The sequence below is a fragment of the Myxocyprinus asiaticus genome, chromosome 6 (genome assembly GCF_019703515.2).
Source record: "Myxocyprinus asiaticus isolate MX2 ecotype Aquarium Trade chromosome 6, UBuf_Myxa_2, whole genome shotgun sequence".
Taxonomy (NCBI): Eukaryota; Metazoa; Chordata; class Actinopteri; order Cypriniformes; family Catostomidae; genus Myxocyprinus; species Myxocyprinus asiaticus.
In genome coordinates, this window is record NC_059349.1 from 12,901,558 (window position 1) to 12,920,981 (window position 19,424).

The following is a 19,424-nucleotide window of genomic DNA, read 5'->3' on the forward strand; positions in this document are numbered from 1 at the left end:
TGCCTAAAAGCAACAAAAAGATTTTTGTGAAGAATGATTAAAAAAAAAAAAAAAAAGTACATAGTGTGTGCATAAAATAAAAAAAATGAATTACACAGCTTTGCATCTTTGGTTACAAAGTAGGTTGAACAATTTCACAGTTTTTTTTTTAATTTTATTTTTTAATCCCATCCCAACCCCCAAAACATACAAGACATCAGGGTAGGGGGCAGGAGAATATGGCAACTGACTTCTTTTTTCTAACATTACTAGCAACAGAACTGAAGTTTTCTTCATCAGAGTAGATAATTGAGGATTCAGTTTAGATCTTTTCCCACAAACCTGTACAAACTTATGCTCTTTTTATTCTTTACACTATACAAAATGTACATTCACTCCAGGTCTCGACCCATTCACATTCTTTATCCGCTAGGACATTTTGCTGTTAGTGTTTGAAATCTACCCACTGCTACTTTGTTGTTGTTTGGTGTATTGATTTATATAGTAGACTGCCACTGAGTTTCATGACCAATTATTGTCAAATTGAAAATGTTCCTCTCTGCCCTATCAGGTTCTGCGACATTGTTCCTTTTTGAAAATAGCAGCCCTATAATAAATAACAAACAGTACAATTTAACTTGACTGGTGAATCAAAACCATGTTGTGAAGTATGGTGGCTCTGAAAATAGACTCTTGCTTACAACATGAAAACTGCAATGCTAAAAAATACACCCCTTTCATGGCTGGATTCTCTTTATTAAAAAAATAACTCTGTCGTTCCGGGTCAGTCTCTCTCCACAAACCTCATCCAGGGGAGCGGGGCCAAGCGGGACCCCAATCAAGACCACAGTTCACAAGCATGCTAGCGTTGTGCCCGAGCAGAAAACACCTCTCTGGTCTTGACACAGGGAAGGCCGACTGCATGCACGCTCACCGAAGCACACCGCTGGTAGTGAACAAGACTGTTGTAATAATATACATATAATTAGAGGCTTGCATTCTCTCTGCCGAAGAAGAGCAAGGATGCACTTCAAGCAGAGGTGACATTGGGCTGCGGTTCTTGTGGTAGGGAGTTCATGGTGTTGTTGACGTCCAGCTGTGGGTAAGGCTGCGGCTGAGGCTGGGGAGGTTGGGCCGTGCTTGGCCCGAGCTGTGAGGGAGCACTGGAGGGGTTGGAGCTGGACTGGATGGAGAGTTGGGAGAGTTGCTCGCTGTTGGCTAGAGATTTGAGCACGGCATTCTCTCGCTCCAGCACAGAGTTCCTCTCAAAGAGCTCCTTTATCTGCTCCTTTAACACCTCCACCTCCTCCCGGACAGCATACATCAGATGGCTTTTCACTAAATCCTGCAGGACGGGGCCAAAAATTACATCACATTTCAGCAAACTTTGCAAAAAAAAAAAAAAAAAAAAAAAAAAGAAACGGCACCATCACAACTCAAAATCTGTCCACAGAATGTGATGAAATTTATTGCAATTACTATTAATTCTACAAAAGCTAATAATAATAATAATACTGAAATATTGTTTTAAATAAGTTATTTATATTTGTTTAATAAAATGTAAATACATAGTATATAAATATTATAGTTATATTTTAATAATCAAATAAATAAAAAATACATTACATAATACATATGTATCAATATATGAATATGAATATATAATTCAAATATTATTTTACAACTAATTTACAGCAAGTTTAAATAGAAAACATTACAAATCTTACCATTGCTTGCTCTATTTTGTTATCAATAGCGACGACACTCGCTCCTGAGGCACTGCAATTGAAATAGAAGTCATATTTAAAACTTGTTACATAAAATACATTAAAACCACGTTTCGTTTTGCAGACATTTAAAACCCTGCACATTAAAGGATAACAAACTTTGCCACAGCAGTGCTGTTCTCCTATTGTTTCTGCGTTACATTTCGCCACTTTAACACAGCAGAACACACATTCGACAGTTCCACTCAAACACACGTCAATCATCCAACAGAACGCGACAAATCCCGCCAATATTACCTGGCGCGCGCACAAATCAAACGGCTCACGGAAGAGAAGCGCGGGAGCACAGGAGAGTACTGCAGCGCGCGAGTCACTCTGCCCCTCATAACGACAATAAACAGCACACACGAGTAGAGTGGAGTACACAAGAGTACAGTGCTGTGTGGGGGGCGGCAACCCTCATCTCATACTTTTTCAGGATTTATTTTTCCCCAAAGCGAGTGGAGTCTAAAGTTGCTTCAATTTAGAGACATTTGGGAGGAAACAATCGCGTAATTTGACACCGTCTTGTGCACTTCAGCACTTTACTACAAACTCGGAGTTTCAAAGGCACAAAAATAAATAAATAATAATTTTAATTACAATTAATTAATACCTTTGATTAATTTATTTTATTTTTTTACACTTTACTATTCTATAATATGAAAAACTGTAATAATAAAGAATAATTAAGGGTCAAAACGTTTTGCTGGTACTTGTATATGCATATTATAATGTATATTACAATGTTGTTTTCTGCAGAGCAGGACATTCCATTTCACAAAAACATCTTTCTTTGATTCCATCCTTTCCTCGTTTCCTAAGAGGGTGGAGCTAGGAAGCAAGGAAAGGAAAGAGGATGCACAATTTCAGAAACGGTTCCAGAACCAAGTGAATTTCCTCTGGAGGTGGCATTTTAAGGCATGCTTTCGACACGAAGGGAGGTATCTTAGTGGCCTGCTTCGCTGTCTCCTGCCTACATAGGCAGCTGTCATCTATGGCAGCATCCTAAAGCCTAGTGTACACTACATGACTCAAGCTCTTTTACTTCGATGTTTTGAGTCGATGACTGTTATCAGACGAGAAGTCTCAGATCTCACGTTGAACGGTCTTGTTGTGCGCACTCCTGCGACATGCCCCGAAAAGTCCCAGATGCTATAAAGTTGGTTTAAAACCTGTTGTATCTAGATGTCTTGTCGTGAATGAGCCACAGCCAATGAAATATAGAGAGAGCACAAGAGCAGAGCAAGGTATTAGGAAGCAGAAGACAAAAAAATAATTAGAAAATAAAATAAAACTTCACCCACATCTCCCTACCATATTTAGCTTTTTTTCCTTTGCAAATATGTACGAAAACAGGAAAGAGACATTCAAGAATAAATTGCACAAGTTTGTGAATTAATTTGGTTATCTTAATTTTAAGATGCATTTTGAGCGATCCATTTGAAACGGGACAACGCTAGAGTTACGTGCAGATTTAAAAGGGAAATAAGTGTATGATCGGAACACATATGAGAAGCACGCACATTGGAAGCTCAGTTACAGGTACTGCACTAAAACAACTCAGAATTCTGCTCTACACATCATGTCTGCGCTATTAAATGCAAGTATAATTAAGAAACCGTGCACCAATTTTTATCGCTTTTGCCCTTTATTTTCATTCAGTAATGCACAGATGTAATGACTGATGTCTGTCCTCATGAAATCAGAGACTCTCTCGAAATCTGAAAACAAAAGAGACAATCAGATGTAACGGTGATGTCTGGCTCAAACATTTGTGATTGGATCACCCAAATCTCATCTTAATACCAGGTGTACACTTGGTCTCAGTCAGGGACGAGTGGTCATGTAGTTGATGCACTTCAGTCCTATAGTGATCGCACCAGTGGATGGAAATCATAGGGCCCTACGTCATTTAAATAGCGCTCCTCGCTCGCAGCGCACGGGAGACTCGACTCGCAACTGATTTCAATGCAGGTGACGTGAGAGGAACAATATTATACTTCAAGCATAAATACGCAGAGCACACACACATTTTGGGAAAAATAGTAATTTTTTTATGATATTGAACTACTTTTTGTTGATCCTTTTCAGTATTGAATGAATATGTATATTTATAATTAAAATTTATCTCGCTTTGTCCCATCTTTTCCACCAAGCTCATCAGGGTGCATTGTGGGATGATGTGTCTGGGGAAGGATGCATACAATGATCCCTTAGAATTTGGCCAAAACGAGATATCTTAGGAGGCAGCATAATTAAGATAACTATCTTTTGAAACAGCCTTCACGTCGGGAGCGCGCCTATGATGCCTTAAAATTGCTGCCCCCAGAGGAAGCTCACTAGGTTTTGTACAGACCCAATATCTCGTTTTGGCCAAACTCAAATGTATCCTTCCCCGGTCAGTGTTGGGTTAAGTTACTCAAAACAAGTAGTCCACTACAAATTACTAACTACTTAATCTAAAAAGTAATCATTTTACTTATTTTATGTTACTTTCTAAATCACTTTCATAGAAAAGTTTTTGGTTTTCCGCTCATTCAAAATTTCTATATTTGCTCCTCATTCATTGGCGCACACCCTTCAGCTGTCACAGAAACTCTAGCAGACGTAAATATGAATTCATATTTTAAATATATTAAACATATTACTTTAGCGCAACTACTTAAAAGTAATGTACTTAAAAGTAATTACTTTAACTGAAAATAACTGTAATCTGATTACAAGAATTTAAAATGTAATACGTTACCATACCATAGAAGACAGCGAGACAGCTCACTAAGTTTTGGAACAGACCCATTCTGTACTTTTTCCTACAGTTTATTTGCACAGGAAGAGCACTAAAGCAGATCAGCCATAAAGAGGAAGTGTATTCAGTACAAAAGCGCACTAATGCAATATGAAACATTGAACAGTTCTCCAAGCTGTTATAAATCGCACACTTATGATGAACTTCCACAAATATATAGGCTAAATTACATGCACGCACGCTTTATGAAGAATAATACCATCTTTTAATTCATAAATCACTTAAATATGAAGAGGGTAGTGTCTGTTTTGCAGTACAGCAATTAAAATGTAATTTATTTTACAAAAACAGGTACAAAGTGTGTCCACACAGAGTCCACAGAGAACACAAAAGGAATGCATATACGGGTATCTCATCATCACAAATGTCTTCGAGTCACAAGACTGACCAAAGAATACTTCAAGCAGGATCTTTACACCTATAGAGACAGTATGTTGGGGAACTTGTTCGACTGACATATTAGATCCAGTCTTGCAACATATCAAGACCACAGCAAAGGGTGAAGTTAACCTCAAGCAAAAGTATTTAAAGGTTGCAGCCTCGACCAGTCAAACAAAGGATCCATTTGTCTAATGTTACACTCTCTTTATTCTTGTCTTTAAGAAATCAGATGGTAGGGCATCTGAGGTCAGATCATAATATGAGTTAAGTATGAACGCTGACTCAGCAGAGAGCTTACATCAAAGTGTCATGAATAGCTGCAAGGTGGAAAGTCATTTATTACTCCAGTATCTGACAGGAAGTGGGAGGAGACAATGTCAATAAACTTGTGAGTACTTGTTACACCAGGCCCAGGACTACTCTGATGTAAACTTCAATAGCAAAAATGGTGTAAGAGTTTGTACATTCCATTTGATTCCATTTCCAATTAGTTCAAACTTCACTTTTCAATAAATCAATTCAGAACTCAGATTCAATTATTCATTTGCGTCATTATTTAATGTTTACGGAAGTCTCCGTATGGCAAACTTATTCAAATGTTTTTAGTAAAAATGTGTATATGTAGGTAAACATTGCTGTTTATTACCATGTATTGTTAAACTGGTGAATATAAAAGATTAAATATAAATTTTCCTTGTGTTCACTTAGTGAAAAAATGCATTGATCATTAGCTTCTCTAACTGAAAAAAATAAATAAATAAATAAAAAATAAAATAATCATCAAAAGGACAAAACAAATGCAGGATTCTAACTTCACAAACCCACACAAGCTCCAAATTCAGAATCCACTTTTTTTCTTTTTTTTTTTACACAAAGAAAATATTTAGCCAACCCCCCAAAAAAAGATAAAAATCATATAGTTTGCAGCAGTGTCTGCCCACTTTTCTTACAGCCGTCTTTGTTCAAGTATTTTTCACCCATTCATTTCTTCCATAGAGATTTAATTAAATCCTATATAAAAGAGTTCTAAGCCGTGAACAAAATCAACCAGCTCCAAGGTGAATCACAACATTACAAACCTTGATTTAAAGCAAAAAAAAAAAAAAAATTGAAAATCTGACAAAAAGACAGTTACAAGAATCTTAAATGAGGGAACGAAATACTATGCGAACGACTTAACCAAATTAAAAACTATGGAAAATGTTAACTTTTGATTTGATTTAGTTTTTGAATATAAATATAGAAACAATTTATTTTAATTACAAAATATTCAGATATTAGCAAATATATAAGCAGTTTCAGTCCGTGTAGGAAGACCGACTCGACTGCATCATGGGAATGGACGGTCACTGCAGAGCTCATTTGCCACGATTCTCTAATTGGTGGATTTTTTCTCTTCAGGATCATGGGTAGTGTAGCTCTAAACAAGGAATTGCTATTAAAAACTATTTATAAAAAATGAAGTTGAAATAATGCAGACAGATGGCTTCAACAGAGGCATATATCACCAATTAACAACTTCGGAGCTCACGGTAGGCCTGTCTTTAAAGGTTAATAAGTTATCATTAAAAGTTTATTTACCTATGGAAAAATGAATGGGAGTTTTATTTCTGAAACCAGACTGTTGCGCTCTATCGATTATTCACTAGCCACAAGAGTGTAACTGCAGCTCCACACTGGCTTTCAGTTAATTCATGATTAATTGCGTTAGTGAACACAAGCATGGGGTTTGAAATGCACCAATCAGTGGTCAATTGTTCCATGTTTATAGATTTGGCACTTTTTCATGAGCACTATTGCCATTGTAAGCATGTCAGAGAGAACCAAGTAAGCCTCAAAGCCATGCTTGGCCCATGCAGCACACTTCAAACATTTGCGTTCACACCAGGGTCCGTCCCATTACTGTACCTATCACAGGTCATCTTTGAGTTCTTCAGCCTACTGCCAGACTGGAAGGCTTGGTAGAAAGCTGTGGAGGGGTTCCTGCACTCCATCCAGCAGAGAGAGAGAGAAATAGAAGTGTTATATAAGAAATTAAGTAAACCCCACAACAGTGGGTATCTGGAGTAGGTATCTAACTGCATGCCTTCATCCATCAAACCCCTATTCCTGAGGCTCATTTAGACATGGTTACAAAGTTGTATTAATCAGTCTGCTTAATGTTCCCTTTAATAATATATATTAATATAAAAAAATACTGAGGTAAACATAGGCCTGGGAGATACAGCCTATTGAATATTTACCAGATATATTGTCAGATTTTTCTGATGACATAAAATCAAGCAACACTGTGAATCTCACAATGATTTTAATGCTATTTTACTTGGCCAAGAAGTTTCTTTAAGAGTTTCATTGGCATAATTTCACAATTCTAGTGACTCATGATTATAAGAGCATTAAGCATCAAGTTTTAATAGACGTTATTCACAGCAGCGCCATCTTTGAGTCTCTTTAATGGGTTGTACAGTAGTTTTTGGATTGTTCCGCTGATGAAACATTGAAAAAAAATAACTTTCCAAGAAATTTCAGTTGACAAACTCCATACAGCATATCCATATCTCTTCGTCATTCTCACAAAAACTGTGAATAAGGTCGATACCATCTCTGATTTAAACTTAAGTAGCAACTGGTGTTAAAGTTGATACATTTTATTCATTTCTGTGAATCAGTTCAAATTGTCCACATCAATAAACTGATTCAAAACACATTTCACTCATTGCAACAATTTGTTTGGATCATCACTCAAAACTGCCTTATTGCATGTTTTAATAAAACATGCATTAGGCTGTTTAGGTAGGATTTTTTACAGAGCGCAATGGTGCCCACCCACTTTTCAGTCATCTTAGTTCCGTAATAGTTTTTCCCATTAATTTTTTTCCATAGGGATAAAATAAACTCCTACATAAGAGTTATAAGCCATGAACCAAACCAACTAGCTCCGAGGTGAATCACAACATTACAAACTTCAAAAAGTATTGGAATCAAAAAGTATTTGAAAATCGGACAAAAAGATAAAAACGCAAGACTGAACAAAACGTCTTTCGTGAGGGAATACAATCCCATGAAGCACTGCAGGTTACGTAATCAAATTAAAAACAATTGAAAAATTAAAATTGCCGATTATAACTTGATTGCGTCATTCGCAGTGCGTCATGGAAGTGGGTGGTCATTGCACAGCTCTTCTGACGCGCTTTGTTTGCGGCGCTTATCTGATTTGTGGGTCTTTCTCTGCAGGATCTTGGGTAGAGTAGTTATTCACCACAAATTCCGCTATTAAACACGACTTAAGAATTTGGTTGAAATAACGCAGACTGCTGGCTTCAACAGAAGCATATACAATTGATTAACATCCTCGGAGCTCATGGTAGGTCCGTCTTTAATTGTTTATATGTTCCGTCAAAAAACAAATTCCCATATGGAAAATATAAATGGGATTTTTACTTCCAGATTCAGACTGTTGCACTTTACACTGGGCAGCCCTAAGCAAACAACACATTTTTGTCTTTATAGCAAGTAATCTAACTTCAGACAGTCTCTGACCTGATCTTTATTGGTCAGCTTAGGTTCAGAACAGTAACTTTAAATCTCAGCTTTGCAAAAAGTCGACAATACGCTCAAATTGTTGTGGTACAGTTTCAGCGAGGTAGGGGACCACAGAAGGTTACCATTACCCCCATTTCCCCCCAGATTAGTTCCTTACAGAAAAAGGACAGAATGTACTATATCGGGATGGGAGGGCTGCAGCAGACATGCAGGAGCAGACCCTCCTCTAGAAAGACCTCTATATAGGAATGGGAGGGACAGGAGTAGATTTACCTCATGTGTGAATATCTGGACTCTGAGCAAACAGCTTTTCCTAGAATCTTTGGAACACTGGCTGCTTTCTGGTGGGGGCCGTTACCCCATTACCACACTGATCCAAAAGGTTTCTATTCCATCTCACTATGCATGTAACCTCATGGAAACACCATATTATATCTGGATACAATAAACATCTGAATCAATGGTTAAACAGCATTTGACATCCACTAAAGCTACGTGTTGAGAAAAATTTTAATTTCTTCTGCCGATTCCAAACGTATGGATAATGTTACATAGGAGTTATTTATGCTGACAAGGATTTTACTATTTTGAGCCAACGAAAAATGTAATCACTGTCCCATATGCATAATACAAACTCTTTCCTTGCAACACCCTATTAAAAGAACCAGACTTGAGTTACCATAACAATGGTCAATAACACTGGTTTTCCACCAAACATTAGGCCTATAATTTCATTAGCACTGCTGGACCAGTACACCATTTATACCCCTGAAGAGGATCAGAGCAAGAGATTTGCCATAAGAACATGCATTTTGAGAGGGTATGAATAGGAAGCATAAAGGGATGGTAATATTAGACTAGGGCTGGGCATTGTATCAAATATTCGAGATATAATAATTATGATTGTGCTGACGATATAAAATTAAGCAATATTGTGAATATCAAGATGGTTAAATGTGCTTTTTCTTTGGCCATTAAGTTTCATAAAGGGCACATCAGTAAACTAATTTCATGATCCTTCAGGGCTTTACAGTAAATCAAAATAACACCAAAATGGCTATATGCAAAAGGCTGTGATTAACATTTACATTTATATTACATGTATTCATTTGGCAGACGCTTTTATCCAAAGAGACTTACAAAAGTGGAATAATAATACATCATAAGCGATTCATAAGTGAAAGTGCTGCATAAAAAGACTTCAGAATAAACAGGTGACCCGCTGTTCTGTGCAAGCGTGGGGGTCATGGGGTCGTGTTTTTAACGCTTTTACAGCAGTTCACATGCATTGTGAAAGTACTGCAGGTTCAAGCATTAGAACCCGCTACAAGTAATACCAATTTACAAATGGAGCACAGTAATAGAGAAAAGGAGATGATGACAGCGTTTCACCAGATACCGAACATTGTAAACTGTTAAATACATAGAGCACATTCAGTGTCAAAATAAAAGCCCCAGGTGAATAGGACAGAAATATTCAGTGCCAAAATAAAATCCCCACATGAAGGTAAATAGGACAGAAATATAATACTTTAATATAAACAAATCTAATCCTTAAAATAATAATGACAATTCAGTATTATAATAATAAACGACTGCGTCCCACAGTAATAATTTGTTATTATGCAATATTCAACTGGGTTCCAAAAAATAGGTGAGTACACTAGTTTTTGCACACTTTGTTCATCCCCCAAAAATATTTCAGTAAAAATATGAATGTAAATAATGCTTTTTATTAAGCTACTCTGTATCATTAAATATAAATTTAAGCGTGCATATCAATGGAAATGATTAAACTTAATTCTCCATTGTGTTCATTTAGTGAAAAACTGTGAGGAAACATGCCTTTATTTTCAAATAGATTTTTATTCAATGAATTTAAAAATTGAATTTATTTGGCTTCAATGGCTGTTTGGATAAAATGATGGTTCCTCTGATTAAATAAAAAAACTTTTGAGCCATTTCAGAGCAAATACATCATTATTGAGATATATATAAAATATCAGCAATAGGCTGAAAAATATCAATATATAATTTATGTAGCCATATCACCCAGCCCTAAATTAGACTTTATGTTCCAATCACTTGAATTCATACAAACAAGGCAGAATGGGTATGCAACCATATGCATAGAATTTTCATCGTAAGGTAGTCGCACACCAGACGAGAAGCACCACGCCGTGTCGTGTCATGCCTAGGACACAGCAGAGGTATCAAACACAGGGCACGTCGATGCGGTTTAGGCAGCAGACAGTACACACAAAAGGTTTTCCCTTCTTCATGAATGAACAAGGCTAGAGCCAATCATCTATGTGCTTTGAAAATGATTTGGGTCAAATTTTATAGAAAATATGCGAGTTGCGTTCTGTGGCGCGGCAGAAATTTTAACAGCCTCCGGAGTCGCAGTGTGTGTGTACATTCATAGAAAACAATTGTTTCGAATTTTAGAACAGCCCATAACGTCCGCCAGTGCTACCCCCTTTATGCTGCATATTCAACTCAAAATGAAACAGATTGTTCCTTTAGCTGAGAGTCCTTATGGTAATTTTGCATCAACACAAGTTTAAAAGGCCCAAACAATTTTATATTAAGGATGTATTATTAATAATTATTAAAAACAGAGGTGCTGGAGTATGACATAACCTTATGTCATATTCGTTGCCGGGTATGAAAAACTTTTGCATGCTTAAAATATAGAATGACTACCACTAAAGAGGATGCAACATGAAGGAAATATTGCTTTAAGAAGAAATTCTTAAGAAAAAAACTAGGGATGTTAATGAATAATTGATGATCAAGCTTATCAAATGTTAATTAATTTCAGCACAAATGCTTTCATAATCATGCCAGCAGATAGAGAAAAGACAGTCTATGCAGTCATCCGCCCCTCGAGAGCGCACTGCGCTTTTGACTTAATTTCATCTAAAAAAAATTAACTCCGAAATATCCCACAATCTACAATGTGAAGTTTTAATATACTCGAATCTGTATCTCTATCTTCTAAGTTATTATTAACAGTAAATTAAACAAGTCACAAGTTCATACTAAACACAGCTTGAATGTTTTAAAATTACACTGAACTGAAAATGTATTGAGGAAAATAACACTACTCGCATCTCTTTAGTGTATTTATTTAAATTACATTTTAACAGTAGGCTACATGCACATACTGTACTTACATGAGTGGATCATTCATGTTTTTGTTTCCTTCTACAGTAAGGATTTTTTTCTCCGATGCAATGTTGATTTTCTTTTAAAGTTTGCATTAGAAAGGTCATAAAATTACTTTGTAACTTTGTGTGAATTAAGAAATATGTATTTTTTTTATTTTTGAGTTTCAAGCTGTTCACCACTTAGTTCATTATTGTCATTGTTAATTATTAATCGATATTCATTCATTAACGTTAACGATTGTCGATTAAGAAAATGTCTTACATTTTGCAACCCTAGAAAAAACTCACTAACCATGACAGGCCTTAAGAAGTTCCCCTGCAGGAAGTGCCTGAAAAGTGTGTTCTGAAGACTTTGACAGCTTGTGTTCAGCTTCTGTCAGCTGATGTCAGCGTTATTACCTGGGAGGAGGTGTTGAGAGAAACGCGGTTTAAAAGAACAAGGGAATGCTTGCCGAATACAAAGACGCTTTCTGGTATGACAGCACCAAGAGGCATTACAGAGAGATTGTCAGATTGGCCGAGAATGTACATTCTGTCCCGTGCGGGTGTTGAGAGACCGAGACACAGTTACACATTGAATCAGTGTATATGACACTTGACAAATGATCTGTACTTGCCTAACAGTAATGGAGTAGGTTATTCAATTGTTTTCATCAACAAACAGATCTAAGCTGGTTTAGAAAGCTGAGGTTTTACCACAGTAGTTTATTTTTACTTGAAGCTAATATTCATTTTCGACTGGTCTGTCTCACATACTTGGTTATTCATCTGGGGTTGATTATCATATCACAAAAAGGGCAAAAAAACGGAAGCAGTTACACATTCTAACCAGCAGATGGGGTGAATTCTGATCTCATGTTTCACAATGAGCTAATTCATCTAAAACTATTTCAGATGTTGGGCTCATAATCCAGAGACTTACAATGTCAAAAATATCACTAATGTGACTAGGCCATTTTTAACTGTTATTGTGCAGGCCTTGCACCTGGCTAATGTTGTGCATAACTGTGTGTAGCAATCAATGTTCTGATTGGGTGAATCTGATGAAACCGGTCAAGTCACATATTTCACTATATATTATTTATATACCATGTTACAATCTTCTTGTACAGCTTTTAATTTATGCTGATTTAAATGAATCATTGTATTACAGTAATTTCTGATTATTTTTCTTAGTAAAAATCGACTGCTGTACAGTAATGAAAATCTATGAGAATCACAACTGAAAATAATGGGAGCTACAAAAAAAAAAAAAAAAAAAACTCCAGTAGTGAGAATTGGTGGAGAAAAATGTATCATAAATGGTCACAATGCAAGAACACTTAAAAAGGAATATTACAATTCCGGGTTCAATCCAAGTTAAGCTCAATTAACAGCATTTGTGGAAGAATGTTAATTACCACAAAAAATGTTTTAAAAAAAAACAAAAAAACTGGTCACATTTACCTTTGCACGACGAAATGTCGTGGGCGAATTACGGTCATTTCAATGGGAATCCCCGTGGCGAGTTTTTTTTAACATCACTTAAACAAGTAGGTACAAAATGTGCAAACCATGTCTTTAGAGTCATAATTTGGGGGAGTGATGCCTGTCTCTGTCTTTAAAAGAGCAGTAAAGAAAAACTGGATGACAAAAATAAAGTTTTCATCCATGTAGTGGAGCTACCTTATCTCTAGAAGTGAAACAGTGGAAGGCCTACTGTCAACTGTGCGATAGGCCTCCACTATCATACCTCTTCCATATCAGCTACAAAAGCGTCTTTTCCTCGGACTGAGCGAGTGAAGAGCACGTAGGAGGCAAGATTCAGCTCTCGGCTGCTCAGTCTATACTTTAAGAAGCTCACATTAGTCATTTGAAGCATTTGACAGTTCACCGTTTCCTCTCGAGTATGCCAACCAGTTGAAAGATCATGCACAACTTGCAACCCTGGAACTGAAAGTTGAGCATTTAAGAGGAAGCCATGCAGCGACACTTCTCAACTGAAACTGTGTCACCAGAAACGCACTGTCGCTTTTCAACTGAGAAAGCGTTTTATAGTTACTGTCATTTGTGGTTTGCTTGTAACAACCGGAAACAAACAAGAAAAAGGTGTTTGTTTTTGTGATTCTGAGAGATTGCCAAACTGGTACAAATCTCCAGTATCCTTTTAAACCATCAGCAAACAATCAAACACACAGCGCTTAGGTTAATAATTAAATTAACAAAATTATTGACTCCATTTACATCAGATCTAAATGGAATCATAAACAACCATTCCTCATAATGTAAAAGTAATGATTGGGAAAATGTAAACAACAAATTGACAAGAGTATCACAACATGTATTAGCAGCAGAATTCTTTTTGACTCACCAAAGAACCACCAACCATCCGTCACATGCCTCACTGTGTTAAATACTGAACACCCACAACATGCATAGCTGAGATTTGCCATGTTCATTAAAGGAATATTCCGAGCTCAATATAAGTTAAGCTCAATCGACAGCATTTGTGGCATAATTTTGATTACCACAAAAATAATGTTGACTCTTCCCTCATTTATTTAAAAAAGAAAAGAAAGAAAAAAGGAACAAAATCTGGGTTACAGTGAGGCACTCACAATGGAAGTGAATGAGGCCAGTCCATAAGCATTAAAATATACAGTTTCAAAAGTGTAGCCACAAGACCTAAACATTATAGATGTTAACATGATTTTAGTGTTACAAAACCACTTACTAATCTTATCTGTGTAAAGTTACATCCGATATTACAACTTTTTTGTTATGATGTTGTAATGTTGGTAAATCCCTGATTTCATCACACTAAAATGTGATCGAGTTTTTGAACTGGCCCCATTCACTGCAATTTTTGCTTAATTAAATGAGGGACAAGTTGAAATAATTTTGTTTGGTAATCAACATGGTCACAAATGCTGTCGATTTGACTTAAAGGATAGTTCACCCAAATATGAAAGTTCTCTCATCATTTCCTCACCCTCACTCTATCTCAGATGTGTATGACTTTCTTTCTTCTGCTGAACATTAATTAAAATTTTTAGAAGAATATTTCAGCTCTGTAGGTTCATACAATGCAAGTGAATGGTGACCAGAACTTTGAAGTTCTAAAAAGCACATAAAAGGCAGCATAAACTTAATCCATACGACTCCAGTGGTTTAATCCATATCTTCAAAAGCGATATGATAGGTGTGGGTGAGAAACAGATCAATATTTAAGTCCTTCTTTATAACAAATTATCCTCCCTGCCCTGCGGGTGGCGATATACAGGAAGAATGTGAATCGCCACAAATAAAAGGAGAATGTAAGAGTGAAAATGGAAAATTGATAGTAAAAAAGGACTTAAATATTGATCTGTTTCTCACCCACACCTATCTATATTGCTTAGTCTTTTTATATTATCCAACACATCCTACCTCTTATGCCATTACATTCCCTTGCACAGTACATAACCGATTTGTATTTAGATTTGCACTATGTACGTGTGTGTGTGTATATATATATATATATATATATATATATATATATATATATATATATATATATTATGTATTCTATATATAGTTATTCTTTTCAATATTATAGTTTTTTTTATTCAATATTTAATTTATTTTTTTTAAAGTCTTGTTGCTGTTTTTGTATTGTTGTGCACTGGAAGATTCTGTCACCAAGACAAATTCCTTGTATGTGTAAGCATACTTGGCAATAAAGCTCACTCTGTTTCTGATAAAGCTCACTCTGTTTCTGATAAAGCTCACTCTGTTTCTGATAAAGCTCATTCTGATCATATCGGTTCTGAAGATATGAATTTAACCACTGGAGTCTTATGGATTACTTTTATGATGCCTTTGTGATTTTTGGACCTTCAAAGTTCTGATCACCATTCACTTGCTTTGTATGGATCTACAGAGCTGAAATATTCTTCTAAAAATCTTTGTGTTCAGCAGAAGAAAGAAAGACATACACATCTGGGATGGCATGAGGGTGAGTAAATGAGAGAATTTTGGTTTCTGCGTGAACTATACCTTTAATTTATATTGAACCTGGATTATTCCTTTAAACACAGCATGGAAATGTTGTACGAATTGAATATTACAGAATTTGAAACCATATCTATTCTAATCACTTGTTTGTCATGACACTTTATCCATTAAAACATTTTGATGAATGGCATTCACTATCACTGTGTAAGAAATAGACCAAATAAAACGAGCAGGGTTCCCGAAACTTTTGTTCCATTAATTTGACTTTTCCAGTGGTTCATCATTAGTGGATAAGGATTTCAAAATAATTGTATAGCGATTACACTCACAAGCAATTTCAAGCTGAAATATTTTAGTGGCACGCATATAGGCCAGAAGTAATTATATTCATAGTGAATACATTTAGAGTAATAGTCAACAGATAAAGAAAAATCATATTCACTATAGAACTTTCCATATGTTTTCCAGACATGGAAATCATAATATCAAAATTCCCTGATTCTTCCAGGTTTTTCATGACTGTGGGAACTCTGCATGAGTTTAAAAAAAAATAAATAAATAAAAAACAATCACCCTTAATCATTAATTACACCAATGCACCTCACCTGTCATCCTCCCCATCAATGGGAATGGATATTCCGAAAAGATTGTTCACAGCCGGGTTGTGCAATTGCAGGCCTTCTGGGATTAAGGGCTTCAGCATGTCTTTATTGTGAACAGCAGAAATCTGTGCAGCAGCATCAGACATCCTCCGGCTCTCATCCACCTGACCGAGGCTGCTGGTGGGCATTCCTGGGGTGCCCACAGCCATTCCGTTGCGGGGGACCTGGGGCGGCTGGCTGTGTGCAGAGGTATTAAGGTTGGGCACAGCAGCAGTCACTGGCACTGTGGGCATGTTCTGCATGCTTTGTGGGACTGTACACAAACCATGCATTGCTCCCGAGGCCTGGTATTGTGCCACTGGCTGTTGCTGAATGGAAGTCCCTGGTGTCAAGAGCCCCAACAGGCTTGGGACCGGTGACACCGGCTGGCTCCCTAGTGGAACCCCTCCATGGGCGCTGGATAGTTCAACACCCAGAACCTGCATTCCTCCAGCAGCTGTGGTCGGAACGGGTGATGGCCCCTGACTGACGCCGAGTCCGATGGACAGGCTGGCCCCTGGGTGGGTCTGGGTGACCGTAATCGGCATGTGCTGTTGACCGTAGTCGGTCAGAGCAGGTTGGGTTTGCAGATGATGCGTAATAGGTTGGGTTTGAAAAAGCAGCGCCTGTACTGCAGGAGGCATGCTGGGAGATTTCTGAATGTGAGCGCCCTGATGTACTCCATCATGGGCAGTTGGATGGACACTGTTGCCCGGCACCTGCTGTGGAACAGTCACAGGCACTGGTTTATTACTAAAGGACTCTGGGGACCCAGATCCCGATACAACCTGCTGTGGGGCCACGCTGAAACTGTGTGACGGCTCTAGTGGATGTGATGAGCCAGAGAAAGTAGAACTGTCATAACCTGTGTCAGACACCCCCACCTGTGCCACTGCTGAGCCAACTGTGGCCCCGAGCCCACTGTCCCTATCCGTCCCGGGCTCTGTCACATTCGTATGCCTTATACTATCCACTGTCCGGCTCATCACAGAGCCCTCTTGATCCTTCTCATAATACTCAGTACAGGTCCATCTTCCCCTCCGAAAGGGCTCTCCGGTGCCATGGTCAAGTTTAATGACCCTGAAACGCGAACTGCAGCTGGCTATAGTAGTCGCACTTGATACATTTGTGACTTGTGCTGGCTGAGACGTGGTCACTGTGCCAGCCTGTTGCGCACCAGAGGCCTGAACGTTGCCTGCGCTCTGGTGACCCACAGGAAGCGCGTTACGCGCCCCAAACCCGCCGTTCAGAGGGGCGACAGCGGGCAACTGCCCCTCCGATTCACTTACATTATTCAAGGTCTCCTCGGAGGAGCTGATGTCACACACCTCGGGCTCATAGTCAGTCCTGGACACGTCAAATATCTCGGAGGACACGTCCTCTGTCCGGGACTCATCCGGGTCGTCCAGGCTCTCGGTGTCGTCGGTCGCGCTGTTGGCCGCGACTTGAGCCTGAGTCACACTCGTGATCTGAAAGCAGCTCTTCTTCTTCGCAGGCATCTTAGACATGTTGAAAAGCCTTTAAGATGCCCGAACTTCACAAAACAGCAGATTTATTGCGGCACCGGACCCGAATTTCACAGTTCTGCCCGATGCTCATGCGTCATCCGTCTTCCCCTTCTCTCCTGTTGCATTTTCGACGCGTCAACGGCGCACAAAACAACCTCCACGAGCCGTGTATAAATTAAGAACGTCTCTTCGTGTGCTGGTAAACAGAGCTCGGTCTGGGCAGAAACAGGCTGTACGGTGTGTGTAAGGCCGCTGTCGTAGATTCCGCTGCGTTCACTCCCCCTTACTGCCTCTCTCTCACTTCTCTACCTACAAAATAAGTATCAAACACATCCTGTGCACGCGCTTCCACACACTGCCTCTGACGTCACCACACTCTGCGATTAACGTGTCGCGTGTACCGTACTAAAATAGCTACGGAAAACGGCTAGGAATTAAATTTTACGGCTAACTAACTAAGAGACTTCGGAAACAGAAAATCCAAAAATTTCACCTCCCGACAAGATGGCTATATAAATTCGCGCTGCATGATGGGAAACGAGCGCAACAGGCATGGGGCGTAAAATGATGGAGAATACAAGCTGCTACGCTCAAACTAGTGCAGCAGCGTAAGTTGATTTACTCTTTATTTCAAACAGCTGTCTCGCGCCATTTCATTATCAAAATACCTATATTAAAACGCATATATCGAAGCTCATTAGGGTTACAAATATCTGCATAAAACAACGTTTAGCTCTTAAAAAAATAAAAAATAAAAAAAAAAATAAAACACTTGACATCTGCCATAAAGGGGAATCCGGGGCTAGTTGTCACAATTTTTACTTAAGTTAATATTTCTCAGGGTAGGTTTATACAAAGTCAACTTCTGTAGATGACCACTACCACTGTAGACCACTAAGACATTTTTATTCCTGTTTCTGTTAACAAAGGTTGAATTAAAGGGATAGTTCACCCAAAATTGAAAATTCTCTCATCATTAACTCACCCTCATGCCATCTCAGATCTGTATGACTTTCTTTCTTCTGCAGAACTCAAATGAAGATTTTTAGAAGAATATTTCAGCTCTGTAGGTCCATACAATGCAAGTGAATGGTGACCAAATCTTTGAAGCTCCATAAAGCATTTAAAGGCAGCATAAAAGTAATCCATAAGACGGTTAAATCCATGTCTTCAGAAGTGATATGGTAGGTGTGGGTAAGAAACAGATCAATATTTAAGTTTTTGTTCACTATAAATGTACGCTTTCACTTCTACATTCTTCTTCTTTTGTTTTTGGTAATTTGTGTTCTTCATGCACATTGCCACCCACTGGACAGGATGGAGAATTTATAGTAAAAAAGGACTTAAATACTGATCTCTTTCTCACCTAAAGTGATTGCATCACTTCAGAAGACATACAGTATATTAAACCACTGGAGTCTTATGGATTACATTTATGCTGCCTTTATGTGATTTTTGAAATGTCTGGTCACCATTCACTTGCATTGTATAGACCTACAGAGCAGAAATATTCTTCTAAAAATCTTAATTTCTGTTCAGCAGAAGAAAGAAAGTCATACACATCTGAGATAGAGTGAGGGTGAGTAAATGATGAGAGAACTTTCATTTTTGGGTGAACTATTCCTTTAAATTGATCAAGAATTAGAGTA

The 19,424-nt window shown here is 37.9% G+C and overlaps 1 protein-coding gene across 2 annotated transcripts; it reads right to left on the minus strand.

Annotated features, from left to right (window-relative positions):
• Positions 1-37: 37 nt before the first annotated feature.
• On the minus strand, positions 38-18,597 carry LOC127442102 (TSC22 domain family protein 2-like). 2 transcript variants are annotated; one of them, XM_051699877.1, is made up of 4 exons: positions 16,232-18,597; positions 6,844-6,918; positions 1,707-1,758; positions 38-1,324 (listed from the first exon to the last, which is right to left on the minus strand). In XM_051699877.1, the coding sequence occupies exons 1-4, from the start codon at positions 17,773-17,775 to the stop codon at positions 1,010-1,012; spliced, it is 1,986 nt and encodes a 661-aa protein (XP_051555837.1). In that variant the 5' UTR covers positions 17,776-18,597; the 3' UTR covers positions 38-1,009. The 2 variants fall into 2 exon arrangements, with proteins under 2 accessions (XP_051555837.1, XP_051555838.1); XM_051699878.1 differs by lacking the exon at positions 6,844-6,918 and having other exon boundaries at positions 16,232-18,593.
• Between the last annotated feature and the right edge of the window lie 827 nt (positions 18,598-19,424).